This window comes from Phoxinus phoxinus (genome assembly GCF_949152265.1).
Source record: "Phoxinus phoxinus genome assembly, chromosome: 20".
Taxonomy (NCBI): Eukaryota; Metazoa; Chordata; class Actinopteri; order Cypriniformes; family Leuciscidae; genus Phoxinus; species Phoxinus phoxinus.
In genome coordinates this window covers 32,224,741-32,248,707 of record NC_136895.1, presented here as the reverse complement: position 1 = coordinate 32,248,707, position 23,967 = coordinate 32,224,741, and the positions used below count along the sequence as shown (strand labels likewise).

General features: G+C 45.0%; 4 protein-coding genes across 8 annotated transcripts; all 4 read right to left on the bottom strand.

The window, feature by feature from the left end:
• Nucleotides 1-860: 860 nt before the first annotated feature.
• Nucleotides 861-3,125, bottom strand: LOC306988247 (olfactory receptor class A-like protein 4; the record flags this gene model as incomplete). The annotated part of the gene is made up of 3 exons (XM_079593053.1): nt 861-1,124; nt 1,630-1,893; nt 2,877-3,125. 3 exons carry the CDS (start codon nt 3,123-3,125, stop codon nt 861-863), a joined length of 777 nt encoding a protein of 258 aa, XP_079449179.1.
• A 1,136-nt stretch (nt 3,126-4,261) lies between these two features.
• On the bottom strand, nt 4,262-11,064 carry LOC306987723 (cyclin-L2-like). 5 transcript variants are annotated; one of them, XR_013795231.1, is made up of 11 exons: nt 10,764-11,028; nt 9,954-10,028; nt 9,765-9,874; nt 9,577-9,697; nt 8,376-8,440; nt 8,204-8,303; nt 6,961-7,201; nt 5,866-6,043; nt 5,470-5,560; nt 5,325-5,390; nt 4,262-4,920 (listed from the first exon to the last, which is right to left on the bottom strand). XR_013795231.1 is itself a non-coding variant. In XM_079592239.1 (10 exons), the coding sequence occupies exons 1-10, from the start codon at nt 10,986-10,988 to the stop codon at nt 4,806-4,808; spliced, it is 1,209 nt and encodes a 402-aa protein (XP_079448365.1). In that variant the 5' UTR covers nt 10,989-11,064; the 3' UTR covers nt 4,262-4,805. The 5 variants fall into 5 exon arrangements, 4 of the variants coding, with proteins under 4 accessions (XP_079448365.1, XP_079448364.1, XP_079448366.1 ...); XM_079592239.1 differs by lacking the exon at nt 5,866-6,043 and having other exon boundaries at nt 10,764-11,064; XM_079592238.1 differs by lacking the exon at nt 5,866-6,043 and having other exon boundaries at nt 5,325-5,393.
• Nucleotides 11,065-13,101: 2,037 nt separating this feature from the next.
• LOC306987712 (von Willebrand factor A domain-containing protein 1-like) lies at nt 13,102-15,098 on the bottom strand. The gene is made up of 3 exons (XM_079592213.1): nt 15,001-15,098; nt 13,637-14,173; nt 13,102-13,468 (listed from the first exon to the last, which is right to left on the bottom strand). The coding sequence occupies exons 1-3, from the start codon at nt 15,065-15,067 to the stop codon at nt 13,128-13,130; spliced, it is 945 nt and encodes a 314-aa protein (XP_079448339.1). The 5' UTR covers nt 15,068-15,098; the 3' UTR covers nt 13,102-13,127.
• A 2,538-nt stretch (nt 15,099-17,636) lies between these two features.
• tmem88bl (transmembrane protein 88b-like) lies at nt 17,637-23,325 on the bottom strand. Its single transcript, XM_079593894.1, has 3 exons — nt 23,231-23,325; nt 20,539-20,821; nt 17,637-18,429 (listed from the first exon to the last, which is right to left on the bottom strand). The coding sequence occupies exons 2-3, from the start codon at nt 20,818-20,820 to the stop codon at nt 18,202-18,204; spliced, it is 510 nt and encodes a 169-aa protein (XP_079450020.1). The 5' UTR covers nt 20,821; nt 23,231-23,325; the 3' UTR covers nt 17,637-18,201.
• Nucleotides 23,326-23,967: the final 642 nt, after the last annotated feature.

The following is a 23,967-nucleotide window of genomic DNA, read 5'->3' as shown; positions in this document are numbered from 1 at the left end:
ATGTGTATGCTAGTGTCCCAATAAAAAAATTAACTTTATTTTTATTAGAGATTTAAAATCTCTGCTGAGAAAACGAACCACAACTATTGACGACATCATCTTGCACTGGGGGGCGTATCCTTTTTTTTAAATCCGGTAAGTGCATCAACACAGGAGAACTCTAGCTTGGCTGGTTGGTGTTTTCACCCCTGTGGTGTAATTAAATCCAGCTTTTAATGTTGATTATGTGTGTATGTGGTGTTATTAATCTGCTTTAACACACACCATGTGTAAGTTCATAAGTGGACAGCATTGCTGAGTATTTTCTGCTTAAAACTGCAGTGAACCAAAGACAGTCTCAAAAACACGGTTTGAAATCGCTGGTGTTTCTGACGTCACACACTACCTTGACCAATCAGATCAACGTGTGATCGTCCACCAGTGGATCTCTGAGTGAGTGAGTGAGTGGAGGCGGGGCTCATCTGCATATTCATAGAACCGCACATACTAAATGAGGCAAGGGTGTCGAGTTACATTCAAGATATTTTAAGGCTTGAAGAAACATTTTTTAAGGAAAAAACTTGAAGTATGTCATTTTGGTGATCTGAGATGAGTTTTCAGTGATAAAACTATTGACTACAGGGGGATTCACTGAAAATGTTAAACTTCAACCATAATAATATAATAGAGAGATATTGGACTGGCATGAGAAGCATAGCGATGGATATTTTTTTAGATAATAAGAACTTGTGTGTGATTCTGGAACGTCCTATTCGGCATATTGTGCACAAGTGATCTGATCTTCCAGCGATTGTTGAAAATAAAGGTATGACTTTTACCCACAGTAGGGTTAGATATACACACTAAGAGTTGGGTTAAGATCATCTCACCTTAGCCGCCCGTCGCTCCGCAGGGATCCCGGTGACGACCGGCGCGTCCTGACTCTTGTTGGCAGCTCTTCTTTTTCGTCCGTGAGTGTACAGCGTTAACAAGGAGCCCAGGTTCGTGACGCTCATCAGGAAGATGGGAATGGATTCGTGGATCACCATGGAGGAGGTGGCGAAGGCCAGGCCGCTGTAGGCCGACGGAAAATCCCAGATGCATCCCAGCAGCGGCCGAGTGGTGCTGCTCACCAACATCAGCGTCTGAGGAGGGGTCGGAGGTTAAAGGGATAGTTCACCCAAAAATGAAAATTAGCCCAGATTTACTCACCCTCAACTCATCCTAGTGTACATGACACTCTTCTGTCAGACGAACACAGTCTGAGTTATATTAAAAAATGTTATAATGGCAGCGAATGGCTGTTTCTGTTTTGAAGTCCATAAAAGTGCATCTATCCATCAAAAAAGTGCATCTGTCCATCATAAAAGTGCATCCATCCATCATGCACTTTTATGATGGACAGATGCACTTTTATGGACTTCAAAACAGAAACGGCCATTCGCTGCCATTATAAAGCTTGGAAGAGCAGGACATTTTTTAATATAACTCAGACTGTGTTCGTCTGACAGAAGAGTGTCATGTACACTAGGATGAGTTGAGGGAGAGTAAATCTGGGCTAATTAAAATTTTTGGGTGAACTCTCTCTTTAACTGAAAGGAAACACACAAGTTAAATGAAGCCCGTTGACCAGTACACCGACAGACTGACCTCGGTGGAGTTCTCGTCTCCGTTCTTGGAGAAGATGAACGCTGGGATGGAGTAGATCAGATTGAGGCTCCAGATGAGGCACAAGCCGAATATGAGGGATTTGGGGGGTCCGGGGTGGCCGTGCACATTCGTGGCGGCCGGGGCGACTCGACGCAGCGTCTGGAAGTGGAACGCGCTCAGGAAGAACGTCGACCACACGTTTGCAGAGCGGAGCCAAACCCAGATGCCCATCATGAAGCGACACCAGTTTTTATTGAGGAAAACCTGTGAGGAAGGAACGAGGCTGATGATTTACATTGCTGATGGCAACTGAGCAAGTCCTTAGAAAGGTGCGGTTGAAATGAAAAAACCCCACAAAGATTTCAACTTTCCAGAGAGAACCTGTAGCATTTTTACATTTGCATCAGTCTCAGCTCTCTCCGTGTTCTCAGGTAAGGATATCGTAGAGAAGGTTCAGTCCGGGTTCAAACCGACGGTCTGCTTTGATATAACGCTGATCCTTTAATTCCTGACTGGGATGCAGACTTTAATGGACTAAAGGGAATCTCCCAGTGCCATCGGTCCTGCCAGCCGTCTGAAGGCACAGTTACACGAGCACAAGTGCTTCACATGTCAGACCAGCACACACACCAGTCAGACCAGCACACACACCAGTCAGACCAGCACCTCAACGCTTGTCCTCGGGCCAATCAACACCGGTCAAGGTTGGGTTTTGTGTAACATAAACATATGAATAAAGGGTTGAACCGAGCACAGGGATTTGCACACCTTGCACTTTATTTCTGGCCTCTGGACAATAAAATCCTGCAAGCTTTTTGGCCTGTTTTCGTGTGCGGATCTTTTTTCCGATTTTTGAGTTCTTTTGGATCTACGCACCTCCAGAGGTTATTACATTCATCTGGTGGGGACTATTGTTTTGGCGCTCCGCCTTCCCATCCCCTTGACATGAACATACGAGAATTCAATTTAAACATTGATTTGGACATACACCCTTTTACAGCCATTTAGCTTTAAAGCTAGCTTTAACCGAACCAACACCTTTATCTGGACAATAACTTCACTCTAGATCTGCTGTAAAGCCTGAACACTGTTACTGTAATCTCTGTAAAGCTGCTGTGAAACACTCTATATTGTTAAAGCGCTGTATAGATGACGCTGACTTGACTTAACGTTTTTTCAACACCGAACCAGCGACTGACATTATATCACACATTTCCAGCAATCACAGTCCCGTAACTCTTCCGTACCTCCACTCCCATGTCGGAGATCACCAGGAGAGTGTTTCTGGCCAACGACACCATCAGGTTGGAGAACGCCATGTTGACCAGGATCACATCTGAGCTCCGGATGACTCCCGTATCCCGAAGAAGCCCTTCTCCGACCACTCCGACGACCGTGGTGTTCCCAACGTTCCCCAGCATCACCAGAACCACGTATATGGCGATGTAGAGCACAGACGACGGCGTGCGCTGAGAGGCTGTTCCTTGAGCCGCCATGTTTCACCTGAAAACTGGACAATCCAGTGATCAAAGTGCTGGAGATTTTTTCACTATTTATGAAGATTCTCTCGGTGACGTGTCGGTGACCTCATACCCTAATATATACCAACCAAACCCAGCCCAGCCCAGCCCTGGTCCTGCCGGTGGAGCAGAAGATGCCATGAGGGGCCGCTGAGATTCCACCAGAGATGCATATGCATTGAGGGATTAGCCATTCCCATCAGGCCAATTAAACTCGCTCTAGTTAGCAGCCTAATTCATTAGTAGCCCACCACGATCCCACAGGGCTTAATATCAACGGTCCAAACAAACTCTTCACTGTTTAGCATTGAATAGCTGATGATACTTACACAAGCATTTTATATAAAAAAAAAAAAACTATACATATATATACATTTACATATTACTATCTTTATTATTATCAATATTGTTTGGAGGATTGGGAGGAGAGGAAAGTGAGGGGACGGTTTTAAGGTTTTAACATGAACTAACTATGAGCAATACATGTGTTACAGTTGTAAGAAATTATATTCTGCCCCGATCCAACTTCCACTCCAATATATACATTTATATCAGAATGTTCCTTCACTTAAAAGAGCTTAATTATCATATAGAGACAATTACATCCAATCTCAGTAATATGTAAATAAATAGTGTCACAGAGGGCAACCAACGACCATTTTGATTACAGGGACTTCAAATAGCTTGTCACCGTAAAACATTTGACCGTTCTAACAGAAGATCAAAGATGTGATCACTTCAGATAGATTGTATCATCTAAACCTTTTGCTGTTCTGATTTCATTTACATTAAGAGTTGACCATTTGGGTTGATCATATCCTGAACAAATGGTAATCAATTGTAGAATGGGAATGGGACACAGAGAATCTTCTCAGACAAGGGGGTGTCTCGACTTCATTAACATACAGACCACAGCTGTCACGATAAGAGCAACTTCATTTGCATTAAGAGTTGTAAACTGTATTAGGATAAAAGGTTTGAGATTTTGATGATCTGGGTTCATTCTGACACCGGTGAACCCAAGGTGCTTTTGTGTACCTTGCCACTACTTTACTGTAATAAACTTCATTTTTGAGATGTTCGACGTCCACATCAATTTTTCTTACACAGTAGTTATGAATCTTTGTTAACATTAGTTAATAAAAATACAGCCGTTCATTGTTTGTTCATGTTAGTTCACAGTCCATTAACTAATGTTAACAGGATCTTAATTAAGTATTAGTAAATGTTGAAATAAACATGAACAAAGATGAATAAATGCTGTATAAGTGCAGTTCATTATTAGCTAATGCTAACTAATGTTAACTAATGAACCGTATTGTAAAGTATTACCGGTTAACGATGTTAAATGACTCTACACCCCCACACACCCCTCTAGACCCCCACAAGGACATATATTCCTTCTCGTTCGTGTATTTAGTAAAATTTCTATATGTTTTCCTGCAATAAAAAAACAACAACAACAAAAAACATTTTAAAAACACAGTTATTAATATTCTCCCATTTTTATTCCAACTCTTATGCAGACTGTGACTAGATTTCTCTCTCAGAAAATACACAATACAAAATACTTTTTTCAAGGCAGTTCAGATCCATACAAGCGGCTTCAGATGATTGGTCAGTTTTTTAGGCCACTCCCCCCCACACCTGATGACATCATCTCCTGCGAGACGAACGGTTTGTCCGCTCGCGTTCGCGCTGTCGGTGTCTGTAGGAGTGTGTGTGTGCGGGAGAAACCGACAGCGACGGAGAGGACTCGCTACGACTGCGCCTGAAAGACAGACGGGTGAAACTATTCCGTTTCATTTCATTTTCTATTTAAAACTAGTTAATTTAATATTCAACAATATTATTGATCTCCTGCTTTGACACCATTATATGAGAACTGAACTGAGCTGGACGATGACATCACGGTTTACTCCAGAGCGGCTATATATATATATAAATGAACTAAATGAATAACTTTTTTACAACAGAAATTAACCATCACTGAACTTACTTAAGCGGGACTGTGACGCTATCTTCTTCTAGACAAACTTTGTTGCATTATTTTTCTGTTATGTAAAGCTACTTATAAACAATTTGCATTGTAAAAAGCGCTGTATAAATAAAGCTGACTTGTCTATTCCGTCAGGTTATATATATTCAGCTGTGAATGCTATAGATGAGGGTTACCTGCGTCGGGGAGGAGACGGGATCCAGCGAGTGTTTCGCCGTTCATCACTGCGACTCAGACGCTTCCTACTGAGAGAAACGAGAAACACTAGCAATCTAATATACAATATTACTAATATCACTCTTGTAAAGTGGTGTAGCTCACCGCTCTCGGCTTGAGATCTTCCGACAGGCGTTTTTAAGGGCGAGATGCGACAGCGGAGATTCGTGGTTCTTCTGGTTTTCTGCAGGAGTCGCTGAGAGAACGACAGAATGAACGTAAAGCAGAAACATTTATATATATATACAGTATACACAGTCAAACCAAAAATTTTTCAGAGATCATTTTGAATATTTTTTTTACTAGTGTGTGCAGGACACTATATTTCATTTCTGTAAGTGAGGAGAGCAAAATAAAGTAACCTGTGACACATTATACACAAAAACCCTTCATACAGAGACTACCAGTAACATTTATACAAATTTGGGACCAAAAATTATTCAGACACTTTAACCTGACCATGTTTTGCTGAAGTGTTTTTTCTTTAATTCATTAACGAACCAATTTTTGCTGGCGGTCCCTTATTCTAAGAAGTCAAAGGGTGACCGGATCCGGATCTGATGAAGGACACGACGACACCGCAGTCCTGAAGTGTCCACTAGCCGCTCCCCTGTGAAGGCCTCTTTCCCTTTACCTCTGTACAGATAAAACGTTGTCGGGATAATTCCTGTTCGCGTGGCTACGAAGACGAGACAACAATTTCTGAATTATAAATTAAGGCCTAACAAGTAGTTTTTTGAGGGTTGATTTGTGAAGGTCTACACGCCTGCGCACATATATATTCAAACGCGCTTACCTATCGACCGAACACGTGATGCGCATGTGTGCGCCGTCTGCGTTTTCACGGTTTGCGTTTTTGAGGTTTGCGCAGAGAAAAAGGATAATCTGAGTTAGTGACTAATGATCTTCGCAACCTCACTGTTACGCTAATTTTTATTATCACTGTAAAGCTGCTTTGAAACAATCCATACTGTTAAAAGCGCTGTATAAATGAAGGTGCCTTGACTTGACCAAGCTTTTTCAGTTGTGTCTTCCCCTTCATATCCGGCAAGCTTCAACAATAGACATTTGTAAATCTCAGTTGATATTCTGTTTATATTGAAGTTATAACTTATTTTTATTCAGTTTTTGTTCTCTCTATACTGATCTCACTATACAGTTGTGTGAGAGTGTATGTCTAAGAGTGTGTAGTCATGACTTCATTTGCTAAGCTTGGTAAATGTTTTTATATATGTATGTTTTAATTATAACTGTGAAGCACTTTGAGCAACAACGTTACTATTAAATGTGCTATATAAATAAATAAAAGTTGAAGTTAATTGCTAATGTGACCTTTTTACACCACAGACTGAACAAAATGAAGCATTGCTTGGTAATTGGTTGAGCTAAACTATATTCAACATAATTCATGAGTGAGACAGTCTAACAGGAGGATGGACAAAACCTGTGAAACATCAACTGAGTTCATATCTCTGAGTTCTTGTCATGTTTTATTACCATTTTCTGAACTATAGCGAATAAACTGTGATAATGTGAGAAATGTTGAAGGTGTCTGAGTAAATGTTGTTTGACTGTATATACTGTATATGAACGCACCAGGTTTAGACGCAGGAGAGAAACTGGCCGCCGGCTCGTGTGTCGGGGTGTGTGTCGCGAACACTTTTGCTCCAGGTTTGCTCGCCAACTTTAATCGTGTTTCTTCCACCTGCTGCTGAAGAGCCGTCAGCGAATCACACTGCAGTGTGTACAGCCGCAGAATACAACAGCTGATCTCAATCAGGTCCTCTTCTGACACCCCGAACAACAAGAACCAGGGCGGCTTCTCAGGCAGAGGGATCTGACAATGTTTAAAAAACATTCATAACTTAAAGGAGTAGAGTTCACTTCAGAATTAAAATCTCCTGAAAGTTTACTCTCCCGCACGTCATCCAAGATGTTCATGTGTGTCTTTCTTCAGTGGAACAGAAATGCAGGTTTGAGGAACACACTCCAGATGTTCTCCATATAGTGTCTTCAATGGTCCAGCGGGTCGAAGGTCCAGACATGAGTTTCAGCTTCAAAGTCACTCACGATCCAGCCGAGGAATAAGAGTCTCATCTAGACAAACCAGCCGACATTTTATAACAAAATACACATTTATATACATTATAACCACTAATGCTGGTCTTGCACTCGCTGTGATGCGACACACATTACGCAATCACGATGAAAGGTCTCGCGTGTTCCGGTTCAGGAATTTAGAGTAGGGCAAAAAACTCATTAAATATAATTAAAACTCATCAAATCATCTCATTTTCTCCTCCAACTTCAAAATCGCCCAACATCACAGGTTTACCTTTTATTTTATTTTGTAAATGGTGTTTGACTTCGAGTCTTTGCACGTTGGCTTTGTAAAACACGTGCGACCGATGGTTTGTCTAGATAAGACTCTTATTCCTCGCTTGCAACGCCACGGTCATGGGTTCGATTCCCAGGGAAAGCAAGAACTGATAAGAATGTTAATGTGTACCTCGATATGCAACGCAAGTAGCTTTGGATAGTATCTGCCAAATGCATAAATGTAAATGTGTAGAGACTTTGAAGCTGCACTTAAACTATAGTTTCTATATGGAGAAAAATCCTGGAACGTCTTCCTCAAAAACCTTAATTTATTTTCGACTGAAGAAAGAAAGACATGAACATGTTGGATGACGTGCGGGAGAGTAAATTATCAGGAGATTTTAATTCTGAAGTGAACTACTCCTTTAATGGGAACGTTAGCAAAATGTTCTTAGAACTTATTGTTAAAAAACCTAAAATGATCTAAATAATACAACGTCAGCAGAAACATGTGATTCACCTGTAACACTCTTGCAGAAAGAAAGATACACGCACATGCAACTGTTTCCGCACTAAATCTCAAAAACACATCAGTCCTCAAGCTGTCGTTCATGTAGTTCCTGGAGAAACACAGATGGACCGTTATAATAAAAGTGAGTGTTTCCATCACAGTGTTTAGTTGAGGATCTCACCAGGCTATCTGAAGCAGTCTGGTGTTCTTCTCACACTCCAGAACCTGAAGGTACATCATGATCACCTGCACAGGTAACACAGGATGAGGCCAGAACGCAAGCGCTGCCAAACGCGTCACAATTTTAGAAATAACACAATTTACATCATGTCGTCCTAAACTGTCACACTTAAAGAAGCATTTTCTGTGAAACTACTTTAGAACAATATGTATTTGTGAATTTGTTATTATGTGCACTAGAAAACTGTATACAAGAAAACACAAGAACATGTTGCATTCTCAGTGTTGCAGCGGGCGAAGCGGTACAGTGAACATTAACACAACTAACAAAGAGTTAACGAAACTTTCACATGTTCATATCTATCTAACTGAACAAAAACACATCTGGTTTGACAATACAGATATTTGAACGACACTATCGGCCCGTTGAGTCCTTAGTTTTGTCACAACCGCAGTAACGCAATAATGGACGTTAAATGTAGGGCTATACTATTTTTCCCCGCTTATTGCTCAACTGTGCGAAAGACGCAAAACACTACGCACACCTGGGCCTTTAATGTTCGTTATTTGTTACTCATCTGTCTAGTCATTGGACGATACATTGTAAGGTTTACGAGAACATGCTACATTAACGCAATAATGAACATTAAATGTTGGGCTATACTATTTTTTTCCGCTTATTGCTCAACTGTGCGAAAGATGGAGTTGAACGTAAGACACAAAGTATAACTTTGTCTTTAACGGGCGTTATTGTGTTACTCATCTGCGTAGTCAATCAACGACACTTTGAAAGGTTTACGAGAATATGTTACAGTAACGCAATAATGAACGTTAAAAGCCCAGGTATACTTTGTGTCTTACGTTCCACTCCATCTTTCACACAGTTGAGCAATAAGCGGGGGAAAAATTGTATAGCCCAACATTTAACGTTCATTATTGCGTTAATGTAGCATAGTATTCGTAAACCTTTCAAAGTGTCGTCCTATGACTACACAGACGAGTAACGAAATAACGAACAATAAAGGCCCAGGTATACTTCATGTTTTGGTTCCACTCCGTCACGGTGCCACTATCCTGGCTGCACGACATTACGAAAATGGCATCACATGCACTGTCCTTGAGATGGAGCGGAATGCTTCGGGCTGAACTTGCGTGAAAAGTATGTTTCCGGCCTGAAATGCGGCAAATGAGCGTGTAAAGACCTTGTGCGGGTGTTTGACGTGTACGCAGAAGCCGAGCTCCTTCAGCACGCGCCGCTCCGCTTTGATCACGTGACTCTTGCGGCTGACGTAGCTGTCGTCCAACAGCAGGGGGCAGAAAGGCCTGACGGAGACAGCGAAGCGTCAGAACACACTCCAGATTAGCGCTGTAGCGCTGTAACGCTCGTTACCTGTTTCGCGTGGCGTGCTTGAGGCGGTGGAAGACGTTCAGGACGTCCCTCGCGCGCCGCGGCTCCTCCTCAATCTTAGACGCGAGCTGAAGACACGCCATGGCGACCGTCTGCGGCATCATCACGAGAGGGTTTAAGGTTAAAGGTCATGCATGAGAGAGGTGGACAGCTAGTTTAGAGATGGCTCACCTCTGCGCAGTGTCTCACGAATGATTTACAGTAGAAGAACCGATGGAAAAGGATCTGGGCCGTTGCCATGGTGACCTGACAAAACATTGTAAAACATCCAAACAACTGTGTTTTCATGCTAATGAGGGATGCGTAATATTAAAACTAGCATTGAAATCAGCGACAGACTGATATATTAGCCAGGCTTATTGCTACAGGCTGCATAAACCTAGCCTTAGAAGTTAGACATCACATTTCTTTCTTTAAGACTGTGCATAGCTTTTTTAAACCAGTTACATAAAAACGTAGATTTTGTCTAATTTGATACCAAAAACCCCTAACTGCTAGTGGGTCATACTAGAGCTTAAGAGCTGTGTCCGAAAACACTCACTCGTTCTCTCATTCACTCATGAGTACCCTGTATAGTGTATGACATTTGAGTGCACTATATAGTGTATAGGGAGCGGTTTCGGACACAGCTACTGTCTAAACATAATGGTAATGTTTATGCAACTGAACTGGCCACAGTTAAATTACTTTTCATATTCAAATCAAGAACTAAGTTGTAAAACTTGTCTAAGCCGTTTCAGCAACAGCTACTGAAATGTTCCTTATATGCTTAGTGAAACAAGTATATCTGGTCTTAGTCTGGCCATGGTGGGGTTTAGACCGATCTAACAAGAACCTAAACCCCCTCTAAACCCGAACTATACCAGTTTGGCCAATCTGAGAGCCAGCTGACCAGTTTAATCCGGTTAAAAAGCTTTTTGTTTTTCACAGAAGGGAATCATGTTGACAGGTAGTTGCTATGCAACATAAAACCGCGCGAACCTGAGGTAAACGGAGCAGAATTCCCGCGTTCTGGATCATCTCACACATCCGGTTTCGTAGCTGCTCCTCCGTGCGCGCGGACAGCCCGTGAGCGCGCGAGGGGCTGCAGTGCACGCGCTCTGGGGGCAACAGGCAGTTCTCCAGCGTGAGCGCGACACCCGAGTAAAGTTTACCCGCGATTATGATCCCGTCACCGGGCAGAATCAGTCCACCGGCCGCCGCCATTTTGATGTTCACGCGGATTTACAGTTCAACAGGGTTCACATCATAGACATCATGGTTCACATCGCCATCTGCAGGACTGAGGGAGCCAACGCAAATATAAAAACATAAAAAAATAAAAGCCTACAGTCAAACCAAAATTATTCAGACACCAGATATAATTTTTGATTTTTTTACTAGTGTGCAGGACACTATTTCATTTATGTAAGTGAGGATAGCAAAATAAAGTAATCTGTGACATATTCCCTAAATATTCTTCATACAGTGACTACCAGTAAAGTTATAAAAATTTGGGACCCAAAATAATTCAGACACTTTGAGCTGACCATGTTTTGCTGAAGTGTTTTGTCTTTAATTGCTAATGCTGTTTTTACACCACAGACTGAACAAAATGAAGCATTGCTTGGTAACTGGTTGAGTTAAACTGGTAATTGTGTAGTTAAATTTACCAGCTGACAGATATTCAACATAATTCATGTGTGAGACAGTCTAACAGAGGATGGACAAAACCAGTGATATCAACTGAGTTAATATCTCTAAGTTCTTGGCATATTTTATTTCCATTTTCCTAAACTATATCCAATAAACTGATAATGTGAGAAATGGTGAAGGTGTCTGAGTAAATTATGGGTGTGTGAGAGCCAGTAACATTAAGAATGAAGTTTAATACATTATAAACAAGAAACACAATATACACCAATTCCCTCAAAACATACACAAAATTAGAAGAATAAACATAACATTAGTTCAATTAAAGCAATTATATATATGTGTGACCAGAAGACCCAGGAGACCCCGGAGACCCAGAAGACCCAGGAGACCCCGGAGACCCAGAAGACCCCGGAGACCCCGGAGACCCAGGAGACCCCGGAGACCCCGGAGACCCAGAAGACCCCGGAGACCCAGAAGACCCCGGAGACCCAGAAGCCCCCGGAGACCCAGAAGACCCCGGAGACCCAGAAGACCCCGGAGACCCAGAAGACCCAGAAGACCCAGGAGACCCCGGAGACCCAGAAGACCCCGGAGATCCAGAAGACCCCGGAGACCCAGAAGACCCCGGAGACCCCGGAGACCCAGGAGACCCAGAAGACCCCGGAGACCCAGAAGACCCAGAAGACCCCGGAGACCCAGAAGACCCAGAAGACCCAGAAGACCCAGGAGACCCCGGAGACCCCGGAGACCCAGAAGACCCCGGAGACCCAGGAGACCCCGGAGACCCCGGAGACCCAGAAGACCCCGGAGACCCAGGAGACCCCGGAGACCCAGAAGACCCCGGAGACCCAGGAGACCCAGAAGACCCAGGAGACCCAGAAGACCCAGGAGATCCAGAAGACCCAGAAGACCCAGAAGACCCAGAAGACCCAGGAGACCCCGGAGACCCCGGAGACCCAGAAGACCCCGGAGACCCAGGAGACCCCGGAGACCCAGAAGACCCAGGAGACCCCGGAGACCCAGAAGACCCAGAAGACCCCGGAGACCCAGAAGACCCCGGAGACCCAGAAGACCCCAGAAGACCCCGGAGACCCAGAAGACCCCGGAGACCCAGAAGACCCCGGAGACCCAGAAGACCCAGGAGACCCAGAAGACCCAGGTGACCCCGGAGACCCAGAAGACCCCGGAGACCCAGAAGACCCAGAAGACCCAGGAGACCCCGGAGACCCCGGAGACCCAGGAGACCCAGGAGACCCAGAAGACCCAGGAGACCCCGGAGACCCAGAAGACCCCGGAGACCCAGGAGACCCAGAAGACCCAGGAGACCCAGAAGACCCAGGAGATCCAGAAGACCCAGAAGACCCAGAAGACCCCGGAGACCCCGGAGACCCAGAAGACCCAGAAGACCCCGGAGACCCAGAAGACCCCGGAGACCCAGGAGACCCCGGACACCCAGAAGACCCCAGAGACCCAGGAGACCCAGAAGACCCAGAAGACCCAGAAGACCCAGAAGACCCCGGAGACCCCGGAGACCCCGGAGACCCAGAAGACCCAGAAGACCCAGAAGACCCAGAAGACCCCGGAGACCCAGGAGACCCCGGACACCCAGAAGACCCCAGAGACCCAGGAGACCCAGAAGACCCCGGAGACCCAGGAGACCCAGAAGACCGAGGGAAGGGTTTGTTACACACCGCGAGGGAAGGGTGAGGGTTAGTCAGAAGTGTGTGTGATCTCCTCACCGGGCAGAGTCCTGAAGCTCACGCTGAGTGTTCTCCTGTGGGGAACGCAGTGGTCAGGAACGAGCCAGGCGCTGTACGGTGTGTCGGGCCACAGGCCGGTGAGTTCGGCCCAGCTGGAGTCTCCTGGAAGAGTGTGTTCACCGCCGGAGCCGGTGCTGAGGGTGGTGTGTGTGTGCGCTGTGCCGTCTGATGGGTCGGGCTTGTAGTGAAGACTGAAGGTTCCCAGATCTGAGCTGAACACCGGCCGCCACTGCAGAACAACACTGGAGGAGCCGAGTACACACACCTGCAGACGCTCGGCACGGATCAGCTCTGACACACACACACACACACACACACACACCACTGTGAGCAGGGACACACTAAACCTGCTCCGTCATGCCATACACTCTCCAAACATAATATGACCCCGAATATCCACTTCTGTTCTGAAAGTGAACCACCCTAGCGACATCTTCCCAGTCCCAGTGTCTCTCTCACCGACGATGGCCTCCCTCAGGTCCTCAGTGATGCTGCTGATGTCATCAACGTCCACGAAGTGCAGGTGTGTCTCGACAGGCGGAGTCACCACGCGCCTCAGCAGCTGGAAGTTTCCCTGTCCAGTTGAAACGACCAGTACAGACACGCCCACTCCACGCAGCTCCGCCATTGGTCCGTCCACCGCTCCTGGCTCCACCCCGTCCGTGAGCCAGAGGAGGACTGTGGGCGGGGCTTCGGGCTGGGCAAGCAAACTCTGGACCAATCGCAGCGCTCGGTCTGTGTTGGTGTCTCCGCGCAGGTGCCGTGTGCTCCGCAGCGCCTCCTGCAGGCCGATCTGGGTGTCGTAGGTGTCCAGGCCGAACTCCAGCGCGGACTCGGTCCCCACCTGCACGAGCGCCACCCGCACCTGCCCGCGACCCAGCCGGAACGGCCGAAGCAGATCCGACAGGAAGCGCAGCAGTCGGGAGAACTCGTGGGAGTTGATGCTTCCGGAGGAGTCGAGCAGGAGCAGCACGTCTCCCTCGCAGCAGTCCCAGACTGACACACACACACACACACACACACACACACACACGCACACACACGCACACACACACACACACACACACACACACACACACACGCACGCACACACAAACATAGATAGATAGATAGATAGATAGATAGATAGATAGATAGAAATTCATTAAAATAAACATTTAAAGATGTTTAATTTTATTTGATCAGAAGTGTGTGTGTGTGTGTGTGTGTGTGTGTGTGTGTGTGTGTTCAGACATGTGTGGGAGGCACAGACATCACTGCTCATGTTTGTGTCCTTCAATCATTATTACAGAGAAATGCTCTCTACAAGCCTCAGACTGACACACACACACACACACACACACACACACACATCTGAAACACTGATTCATTCATGAGAGATTGAAACATATATGCAGTTTGACCCAAATTATGAGTTGAATAATAAAATGGATATTCTTCACTGAAGTAGTTTATGGACAGCGGATGAATCTCATAAGCAGTGCAACAACATTACAGAGTTAATAACAAACCGCAGTAATGAATGATTAGTGAGGGGAGAGAGTGACGAGGATACAGACTTCTTTCTTAAATAATGTTCGTCAAGCATTTTTGACTTTGAACAAAAATGCAGCCGCAAATTGTTTGTAGGCAAAGTTTAATTAGGCAATTCTGAAAAACTTAATTTTACTCGCAGCTATCAGAGTAAAGTTGCTCTTTCTCCACCATTCCTCACCCACGAAACCCCGAACACTAATCAAAGTTACAAGTTAGGGTAACTAATTAATTAAACACTGTTAATTAAATCAGTCATCGGAGACACTCGATGGTGACGCCGCGCTTACCTGAGCCGCGCGTGCAGGTTGGCCACAGGCACGCGCACAGCGCCAGGACGAGCCGCAACGGGTCCATTTAAGAAAAGACTAAAGCAGGTTTACACACGAACCTGTTAATGAGGACTGCAATTATTTAACTCAATCCACTCATCACGCGCAGTCTACAAAAGTTTAAATTTTTTTTTTTTGAGTTTGTCGATGACAATCTCCTCAGATTTATCAGTCACTTTAAACCCTCCTCAGAAATGAGCTGGTGAGTTCTGAAGGCATGATGTCAAGTCAAGGCTCGAGTTCTGGCACTGCAGGCGAGCAACGCGACGCGACGCGACACAACGCTCCCGCGAGACGTATAGACTGGAAGCGCGCGCACTGCAGACAGCGCGTGACGGAGAAGTAATTAAACTGCGCGCCCACACGTTCCCAAGATGATTAAACACTTCAGGTTAAAAACCACAAAGTATCTATCTATCTATCTATCTATCTATCTATCTATCTCTCTATCTATCTCTCTATCCATCCATCTCTGTCTGTCTATCTGTCACGCCAACATATATCATCACATTTCTGTAAGCTCAAATGTGCACGAGGTTGAATTCTCTCACGCAATTAATGGAAGGATTCTTCAGCGATAGTTAGAGAGAGAAAGATGTCAGAGGGACATGAAGAGATCCTCAGACGAGAGACGATGAAGAGTCTGAAGAAGACCTTTACTACATTTCCACTGACAGCCCAAATCTTCCCTGGTTTAGCCTAGACGTGCTCGGACGCTACTAGACGTCTTTTATACGCAAAACTGCTTATCCAGAGTGGACTTCATGATAAACAACCACTGCAGTGCAGGACTGTATAAACACACACACACACACACACACACACACACATAAATCACACAAATCGGCATCTAAACCGGTGGCAAAGGCCGTTAATCTCGGAGAGGAACACGTTAGAGCGCGGAGACCTTCGGCTCTGATCAGGATCCGGCTGTCGACTCCGTTCTCCAGCGATAAGAGGAGAGGTGCATTATGGGAGAAGAGCAGCTGTGGAGGGTCATTAGCTCACGCTGTGGGCGTGCTAATCTCGAGATGCTAATTAACACACAGACAGTTCCTGTTTCAGAAACAATGTGTCATTACTCAGTATATTTATCTGGTTTCCAGTACGAGGATCTGAGCGCTCTTAAATCAGGACACACACTGGAGAAGCAAATAACTGAAGATACAAGTCTTCTTTAATTAAACACAGCGTTGGTCTGAACATCTAATTTGCATTTATTTACATATACAGTACATAAACATATATCTTTTTTACTAATTTAGCAGGATTGAATTCATGTTACACTCAAAGTATTATGAACATGTCACATAATGGATGTGTAATGGACTGTAAGCGCTGGCTCATGATGACGCCAGTAACCAGGTCTTGAGGATTAGAAGTGTCTGAGATGAAGATCGCTCTTCCTCCTCCTCGTCGTCGGTGAATGAGACCCTGCAGCTCAGAGTAATGAGAGTCACGGGGTCAGCGAGACGAGGCACAACACAACACTCGGGCGGATCTGCGGAGAAAGATGAACAGCACATTGAGGGAGGAAGCTGAGGCGTTCACTTAAACAGACACCTAGCAACCGCATGGCAATGCCGTGACAACCACCCACAAAACAGCAGCAGCTGCCTAGCAACACTCTTACCATAGCAACACCCGTGAAACTGGCCAAACACTATCAGCCTTAATTCTTCCTGCCTTAGAATATCTCGAATGTAACTCGACACCCTTGCCTCATTTAGTATGCGCGGTGCTATGAATATGCAAATGAGCCCCGCCTCCACTCACTCCCTCACTCAGAAATCCACTGGTTGACGATCACAGGTTGATCTGATTGGTTACAAGGTAGTTTGTGACGCTACCGACTTATGAATGCTGTCGACTTATGAACTTACACATGGTGTGTGTTAAAGCAGATTAATAACACCACATACACACATAAACTACAGTAACAGCTGGATTTACACCACAGGGCGACTTTAAAACTTCATTTTGAAGAAAACATTTTTTGCTGTCTTTTAACAGTCATGAATTTGACGCTTTAAAAAACAAACAATAATAAAAAAGACTGGAGTCACATGGACTAATATTATGAAGCTTTTAGGCCTGTTTTGGAGTTTGTCGCTACGAACGAGAAGATCTTTAAAACACTTTGTGTGTGTGTGTGTGTGTGTGTGTGTGTGGAACATTGTGAGGCGGTTAAATAATGGCATGTGGAACTCTTTCAGAAGAAGTTCTCATCTCTCCACACGCTCCCTCCATCTCTCTCTCCGCCGACTGTCATTATTCGTCATTACCTCGACCCTCTCTCGTCCCATTACGTTGCCATGGCAAAGGTCCAGCCGCTGCCTGTTGCCATGGTGATGGATCACAGTGTTCACTGGGTCGATGAGAGTTTTGCATATGCAGATCGCAGGCTGAGTGTGTTCAGGTCAACGGACACTTCTCCAGGAGCGACTCATGAAGTTACGGTTCTTCGGGAGTTTCTCGACGAGTTAGCGTGCCCTATATAGCAGCACTAATCCGAGCCTCATGCATTTATAATAGCCAGATATTTTTATCTTTTGGGACACATCTGATGTGGAAATGAAGTCCAGCTCAGGTTTGATGATTTCCGCTGGTTTATTCACATGAATGCACAGATAAATAAACACATCAACAGCAACACTAGTACGCCCCTGTAACACTGAAGTCTGAAGTCTGCAACTTATCTTCAGAAAAACATCTATATTTTTCATAGCGATACTGTATTAATGATGCACAATGTTTCTTTACACTGCTATATATTGCACGCAAACAGATTTTTCCACATGTGTGGAAGTAGTTTTAAAATATAAAATGTAACAGGGTCACACTTTACTTTAAGGTGTCAGTGTTACAGTGTAATTATATATTTTAGTACTGAGTAATTATAATTAACTACATGTACTTACTATAGGGTTAGGGTAGGATTAGGATTTGTTTGAGGGTTATTTGCATTTAATTATGTTTAATTTACTCTTATTACCAGGAAAGTGAATGTAACATATGTAACAAGGACACTGTAAAATAAAGTGGTTTGTTTTGATAGTTCCATATATTGTGTTACGTGTGTTACATTATTGTGTGCATTTACAGATGCGCCGTCCCATGACGTCACTCACTCCTAGGATTGGTGTGTGTGCCTGTCCGTCAAACCCAGGCGTGGAAGTCCCGCCTCCAGCCCAAGCCCCGCCCTTGGTACCGGGCTCCTGTGATTGGCTGGAAATATAAAAGTAGGTGGAGCCTCCTGAGAAGAGCGCAGAACGTCGCCGCAGCAACCACCACAAGCGGTGACATCATGACGAAGCCCAGGATGATGAGGGCGGAGCAACTGTTGTCGTCCAGGTACTGGCAGAGAGGAGCCGAAGACGCCACCACCTGTGGAAGATCAGGAGATCAGGGCTGCACAAGTCATCCAATTTATTATCACGATTACCATTACGGATAACATGATTACGTAATAGTTCAAAAACCTCACGATTACAAAAAAAAAGTTAACTTGCATTATTCTGTGTGCTCCCCTCCTTGAACTGCCACCTTACCGCGGTGGAGGGGTTTGAGTACCCAAACGATCCTAAGAGCTGTGCTGTCCGGGGCTATATGCCTCTGGTAGGGTCTCCCAAGGCAGACAGGTCCTAGGTGACGGGTCAGACTAAGAGCGGTTCATAAACCCTTTATGCGAGAAGTTAAAACAAGGACCGTGACGTCGCCCGGCATGGCGTAGCCGGATCCCTACCCAGGAGCCAGGTCCGGGGTTGGGGCTCGTATGCGAGCGCCTGGTGGCCGGGCTCAGCCCGAAGGAGCAACGTGGGGCCGCCCTCCCGTGGGTTCACCACCTGCAGGAGGGACCGGTGCAAAGTGGATCGGGCGGCAGTCGAAGGCGGGGGCCTCGACATCCCGATCTCTGTACACAGAAACTAGCTTTAGGGACGTGGAACGTCACCAAGTCTTGGCTGACACGCCTCTGCTACATCGCGTGGCGGTCGGGGACAGTACCTCTGGGATGGCAGACCGGTGTGGTGGTCCCTCTTTTTAAGAAGGGGGACCGGAGGGTGTGTTCCAACTACAGGGGGATCACACTCCTCAGCCTCCTGGGAAAGTCTATGCCAGGGTACTGGAGAGGAGAATTTGGCCGACAGTAGAACCTCGGATTCTGGAGGAACGGTGCGGTTTCGTCCGGGCCGTGGAACACTGGACCAGCTCTATACCCTCTACAGGGTGCTGGAGGGTTCATGGGAGTTTGCCCAACCAATCCACATGTGCTTTGTGGATCTGGAGAAGGCATTGGACTGTGTCCCTCGTGGCGGCCTGTGGAGGAGCTCCGGGAGTATGGGGTCCGGGGTCCTTTGCTAAGGGCTGTCCGGTCCCTGTACGACCGAAGCAGGAGCTTGGTTCGCATTGCCGGCGGTAAGTCAGACTTCTTCCTGGTGCATGTTGGACTCCGGCAGGGCTGCCCTTTGTCGCCGGTTCTGTTAATAATATTTATGGACAGAATTTCTAGGCGCAGCCAGGGGCCGGAGGGGGACCACACGATTTCGTCTTTGCTCTTTGCGGATGATGTTGTCGTGTTGGCCCCTTCAGACCAGGACCTCCAGCATGCACTGGGACGGTGTGCAGCCGAGTGTGAAGCGGCTGGGATGAGAATCAGCGCCTCCAAATCCGAGGCCATGGTCCTCAGTCGGAGAAGAGTGGCTTGCTCACTTCAGGTTGGTGGAGAGTTCCTGCCTCAAGTGGAGGAGTTCAAGTATCTTGGGGTCTTGTTTACGAGTGAGGGAAGGATGGAACGGGAGATTGACAGACGGATCGGTGCAGCTTCTGCAGTAATGCGGTCGATGTACCGGTCTGTCGTGGTGAAGAAGGTCAATCTACGTTCCTACTCTCACCTATGGTCATGATCTGTGTGTCATGACCGAAAGGACAAGATCCCGGATACAGGCAACCGAAATGAGCTTTCTCCGCAGGGTGGCTGGGCGATCCCTTAGAGATAGGGTGAGAAGCTTCATCACTTGGGAGGAGCTCAGAGTAGAGCCGCTGCTCCTCCACAGCTGAGGTGGCTCGGGCATCTGTTCCGGATGCCTCCTGGACGCCTTCCCGGGAAGCTGTCACAGAGGGATTATGTCTCCCGGCTGGCCTGGAAATGCCTCGGTGTCCCCCCCGGAAGAGCTGGAGGAAGTGTCCAGGGAGAGGGAAGTCTGGGCATCTCTGCTTAGACTGCTGCCCCCGCGACCCGGCCCCGGATAAGCGGTAGAAGATGTATGTATACTATCTTAAAGGGATAGTTCACCCAGAAATTAAAATGACCCTATGATTTACTCTCCCTCAAGCCATCCCGCCAGAGCCGTGTGGAGCACTTTTATGATGGATGGATGCACTTTTCTGATGGACGGAAGCACTTTTGTGTGCACACGCGTGTGTGTGTGTCCGCACACACGTGTGTGTGTGTGAGTGTGTGTGTGTGTGTGTGTGTGTGTGTGTGTGTATACGTACCCGCGAGTGGCACAGAAAGCCGGCGTACAGCAGCAGGCCGGCGGGCAGCAGAATCACACTGAACACCAGGACCATCAGCCCCACACACACCAGCAGCAGCAGAACGTCCCACAGCAGCAGGACCAGCGTCCACATCACACACTCGCATCGGCCCCGCCGAGGCCCCCAGACCCCACCGTCACACTGAGCCACAGGAGGAGGAGCGAGCATCCGGACCCCGTCACAGACGTCAAAGTCTTCATCACCGCCACCGTCATCTAACAGCACCGCCATACCACACATCCTCAACACACACACACACACACACTCATATGTTAATGTTTATTTATTATATCTATAGTTTTGTTCATACCAAGCACATTGTCATTTATCTGGGAGTGATAGCGGCCAAGATGGCCATGACAGGCTCCGCCCACTTTGGACTCCAGAAACACTACAGGTGACGTCACACACACTACGAACATATTTATTTACAGTCTATGGTTCACACCAGGGACGATAACTATATCAAATACAGCCGCGAGCAGCAATAATCGGGGTTCAAACGTTTTAAAGGGGTGGTTGAGTATGATTTGACTTTTCTAGCTGTAGTTAGTGTGTAATGTTGTGTTTGATCATAAACACCATCTGCAAAGTTACAACACTCAAAGTTCAGAGCAAAGGGAGATATTTGCTTTTACAGAAAATTGATTTTTAAGGACTACAACAAACGGCTGGTAGGAACTACACGACATTCCTCCCGGGTTAGTGACATCACCAACCCCAAAATTTACATAAACCCCACCCCCTGAACACGATTGAGGAGTTCTACCATGAGTTTTGAATGTTGTGGGTCTGTGGCAAAAATTGCGTGATTTGCGAAATTGAATTCCTCATAGACCTCCAGGGCCGTGAGTAAAACAGGCCCAGCGAGATTTTTCTCTGATCGGCCTCTGGTAACCTTGTCTAATAGCTGCTCAAACTTCATTGGTGTTTTTTTAGATGCGCGAATGTCCTCAAAGACAGTCTTGGCACGTTGGACGAAGACACCGCATGCCAATTTTGCGGCCAATCAGACTCAGGTTTGCGTAGTTATAGCCATTTTTTTTCCATGTTATAGCGCCACCAAGTGGCGACTCGCAGCGTGCTTTTTCACACAACCACACAATGAACCTTTTGCAAGGGTGCGTCGAGTTTGGAGAAAATATCTCATTCCATTCACAAGTTATAATCATTTTAGTAAAAGTGGCTCCTCCCACTTGAGTTTTGGCAGCCCTTGGAGACTGTGAATCGAAATGTAATTTTAATAATTATTGACAAGCTTTTTATATTTGTAGTTTTGTTCACACCTATAACAATAACATACAGCTTTAAAAATCATTCAACGTTTAAAAGAAGTACACACTACAACTATACCGATACGACAGAGAAACGAATCACTTTCAGAACGATTCTTCCCCACTGATGAACCATAAACACATTGACAGCCAATCAAAATCCATCCTGCTTTAAAGAGCTCGAGAATTAAACGACAGACGACCAAACTGCAGCGCGCTAATAACAGAACGATATCGCGGACACTAATGTATTTATCGTTATAGTTATCATTCTTGATGTGTGAACGAGCCTTAAACTCTGACTGAATAGTGAAGTCCACACTATATAACGATAATAAGTGGTGTTGAACGGGCCCTTATTCTGCTAAATCCACTGTTCACACTACAAAACATAGTTTATAAATGATGAAATCGGATTTGTTTGTTTAATCAGAATCTAATATCTAGTAGGAGATGCTACTGATGTGAATATTACATAGAGATCCTTTCCTTAATGATGGAAAAAGGATCTGACTGTACATAAACTTTCACATTAATGTTGTTTTTTGCAGACTACAAACAGCTAAACAGATTTGAGTCAGTCTCAGAAATGTCAAAACATTTTTTCTGCCCTTCTGAACAAAGACACAAAGGAACAAACACAATATATTGAGATAACAACTATGACAATAAAGATGTAGAGATGAGCGACCATAGATCAATGTTTCTGTAGCCTAGATACTAAACACAAAATTAAACATATGATCAAAACTCATTAATAAAGCAGGGCTTGAAGTTATTTTAGGTTCATGGAAATTAAGATATTTTAGAACTGAATGTTTTGTTTTTATTAATGCCATACATGCAACATAACCCAGACATCATTCAAACGTTATTTCCAAGCCTTTACTTGAGGGCGTTGCCTCACTAAACAACATAAAAGTACATGTGATTTAAGTGATTTCACTACATATCTATATAGCACTATAAACATTATAAACAGAGTTCTTTGAGAATTCATTAACACGGAAGCCAAAACCTGACGATGCCGTTTTGCAACTGTGTGATTGATTGATTGATTGATTATCTCCAGTCAGTTTCACGAACAAAGACTTGGGAATCACAGCAGAACTAAATAAACACTTTTCGCGCGCTTTATTTAAACATCTTTTTGGCGCGTTCCGAGTTAACGGCATTTTCACGGAATCGGTTAAACTGACCGGAATGCGACCGAGATGCTCATAATAAGTATTGAGACACAGTGTGTTTGAACACCCGAAAATCCTCTGGATCGGTGTCGTCGGAGCGAATATTACAACAGCTTGAGAAAAGAGCTGTTAAATAAAGACAAAACTCGGAGATTACAGGAATACAGGAAGAAGTTTTCAGCGTCTTACCTGATGTAGAGCTGAGGTGATTTTATCCCTTCATCCAGAGAAACATCACAGAGAGAGAGAGAGAGAGAGAGAGAGAGAGAGAGAGAGAGAGAGAGAGAGAGAGAGAGAGAGAGAGGCGGGCAGAGGACCATGTGAGGACGACGATGGATAAAAGGTTAAAAATTATTTTTAAATTAATGTGTTTCCTTCAAAATACCATAAAGTTATGTTGACTAGAGTAAAATAATAACAAAGTAGCTAATGTTATCTCGTCAAACTCTATCAGAAGCTTTAAAGCCTATAATTTGTTTAAAAAAAAAACATGACAGTGACGTACAAGTTTTTACAAAAGTTTTTTAATATCAAGTTTTACTGTGGTAACTGGTACTTTTAAGTAAACCATGTTTACTGTGGTAAAAGTTTGTAAGGATGTCGTTTAGCTAATGTTTCCATTAAGTTATGAAAACATTGTTTCTGATGCTGACAGTCAAACCATTCAGTTTTAAAAAGATTTTTTCTTTGTTATGGTAATTTTGCTTTATAATGTTCATGAATGTCAAAATAAAACACACAATGAACGATGTAAATATTTTTGTGCTAACATTTTGAAAACATTTAAAGACTGGAAGAATGTTTGTTGAGAGAATATTGCCAGAACATTCCCTGTTAGCTGAGATACATGTCTGATAACAATCATTAATCATTCAGGACTTCAGGATTTAATAAGAGGTTTATTTCAGAGGAAACTAAACAAACTC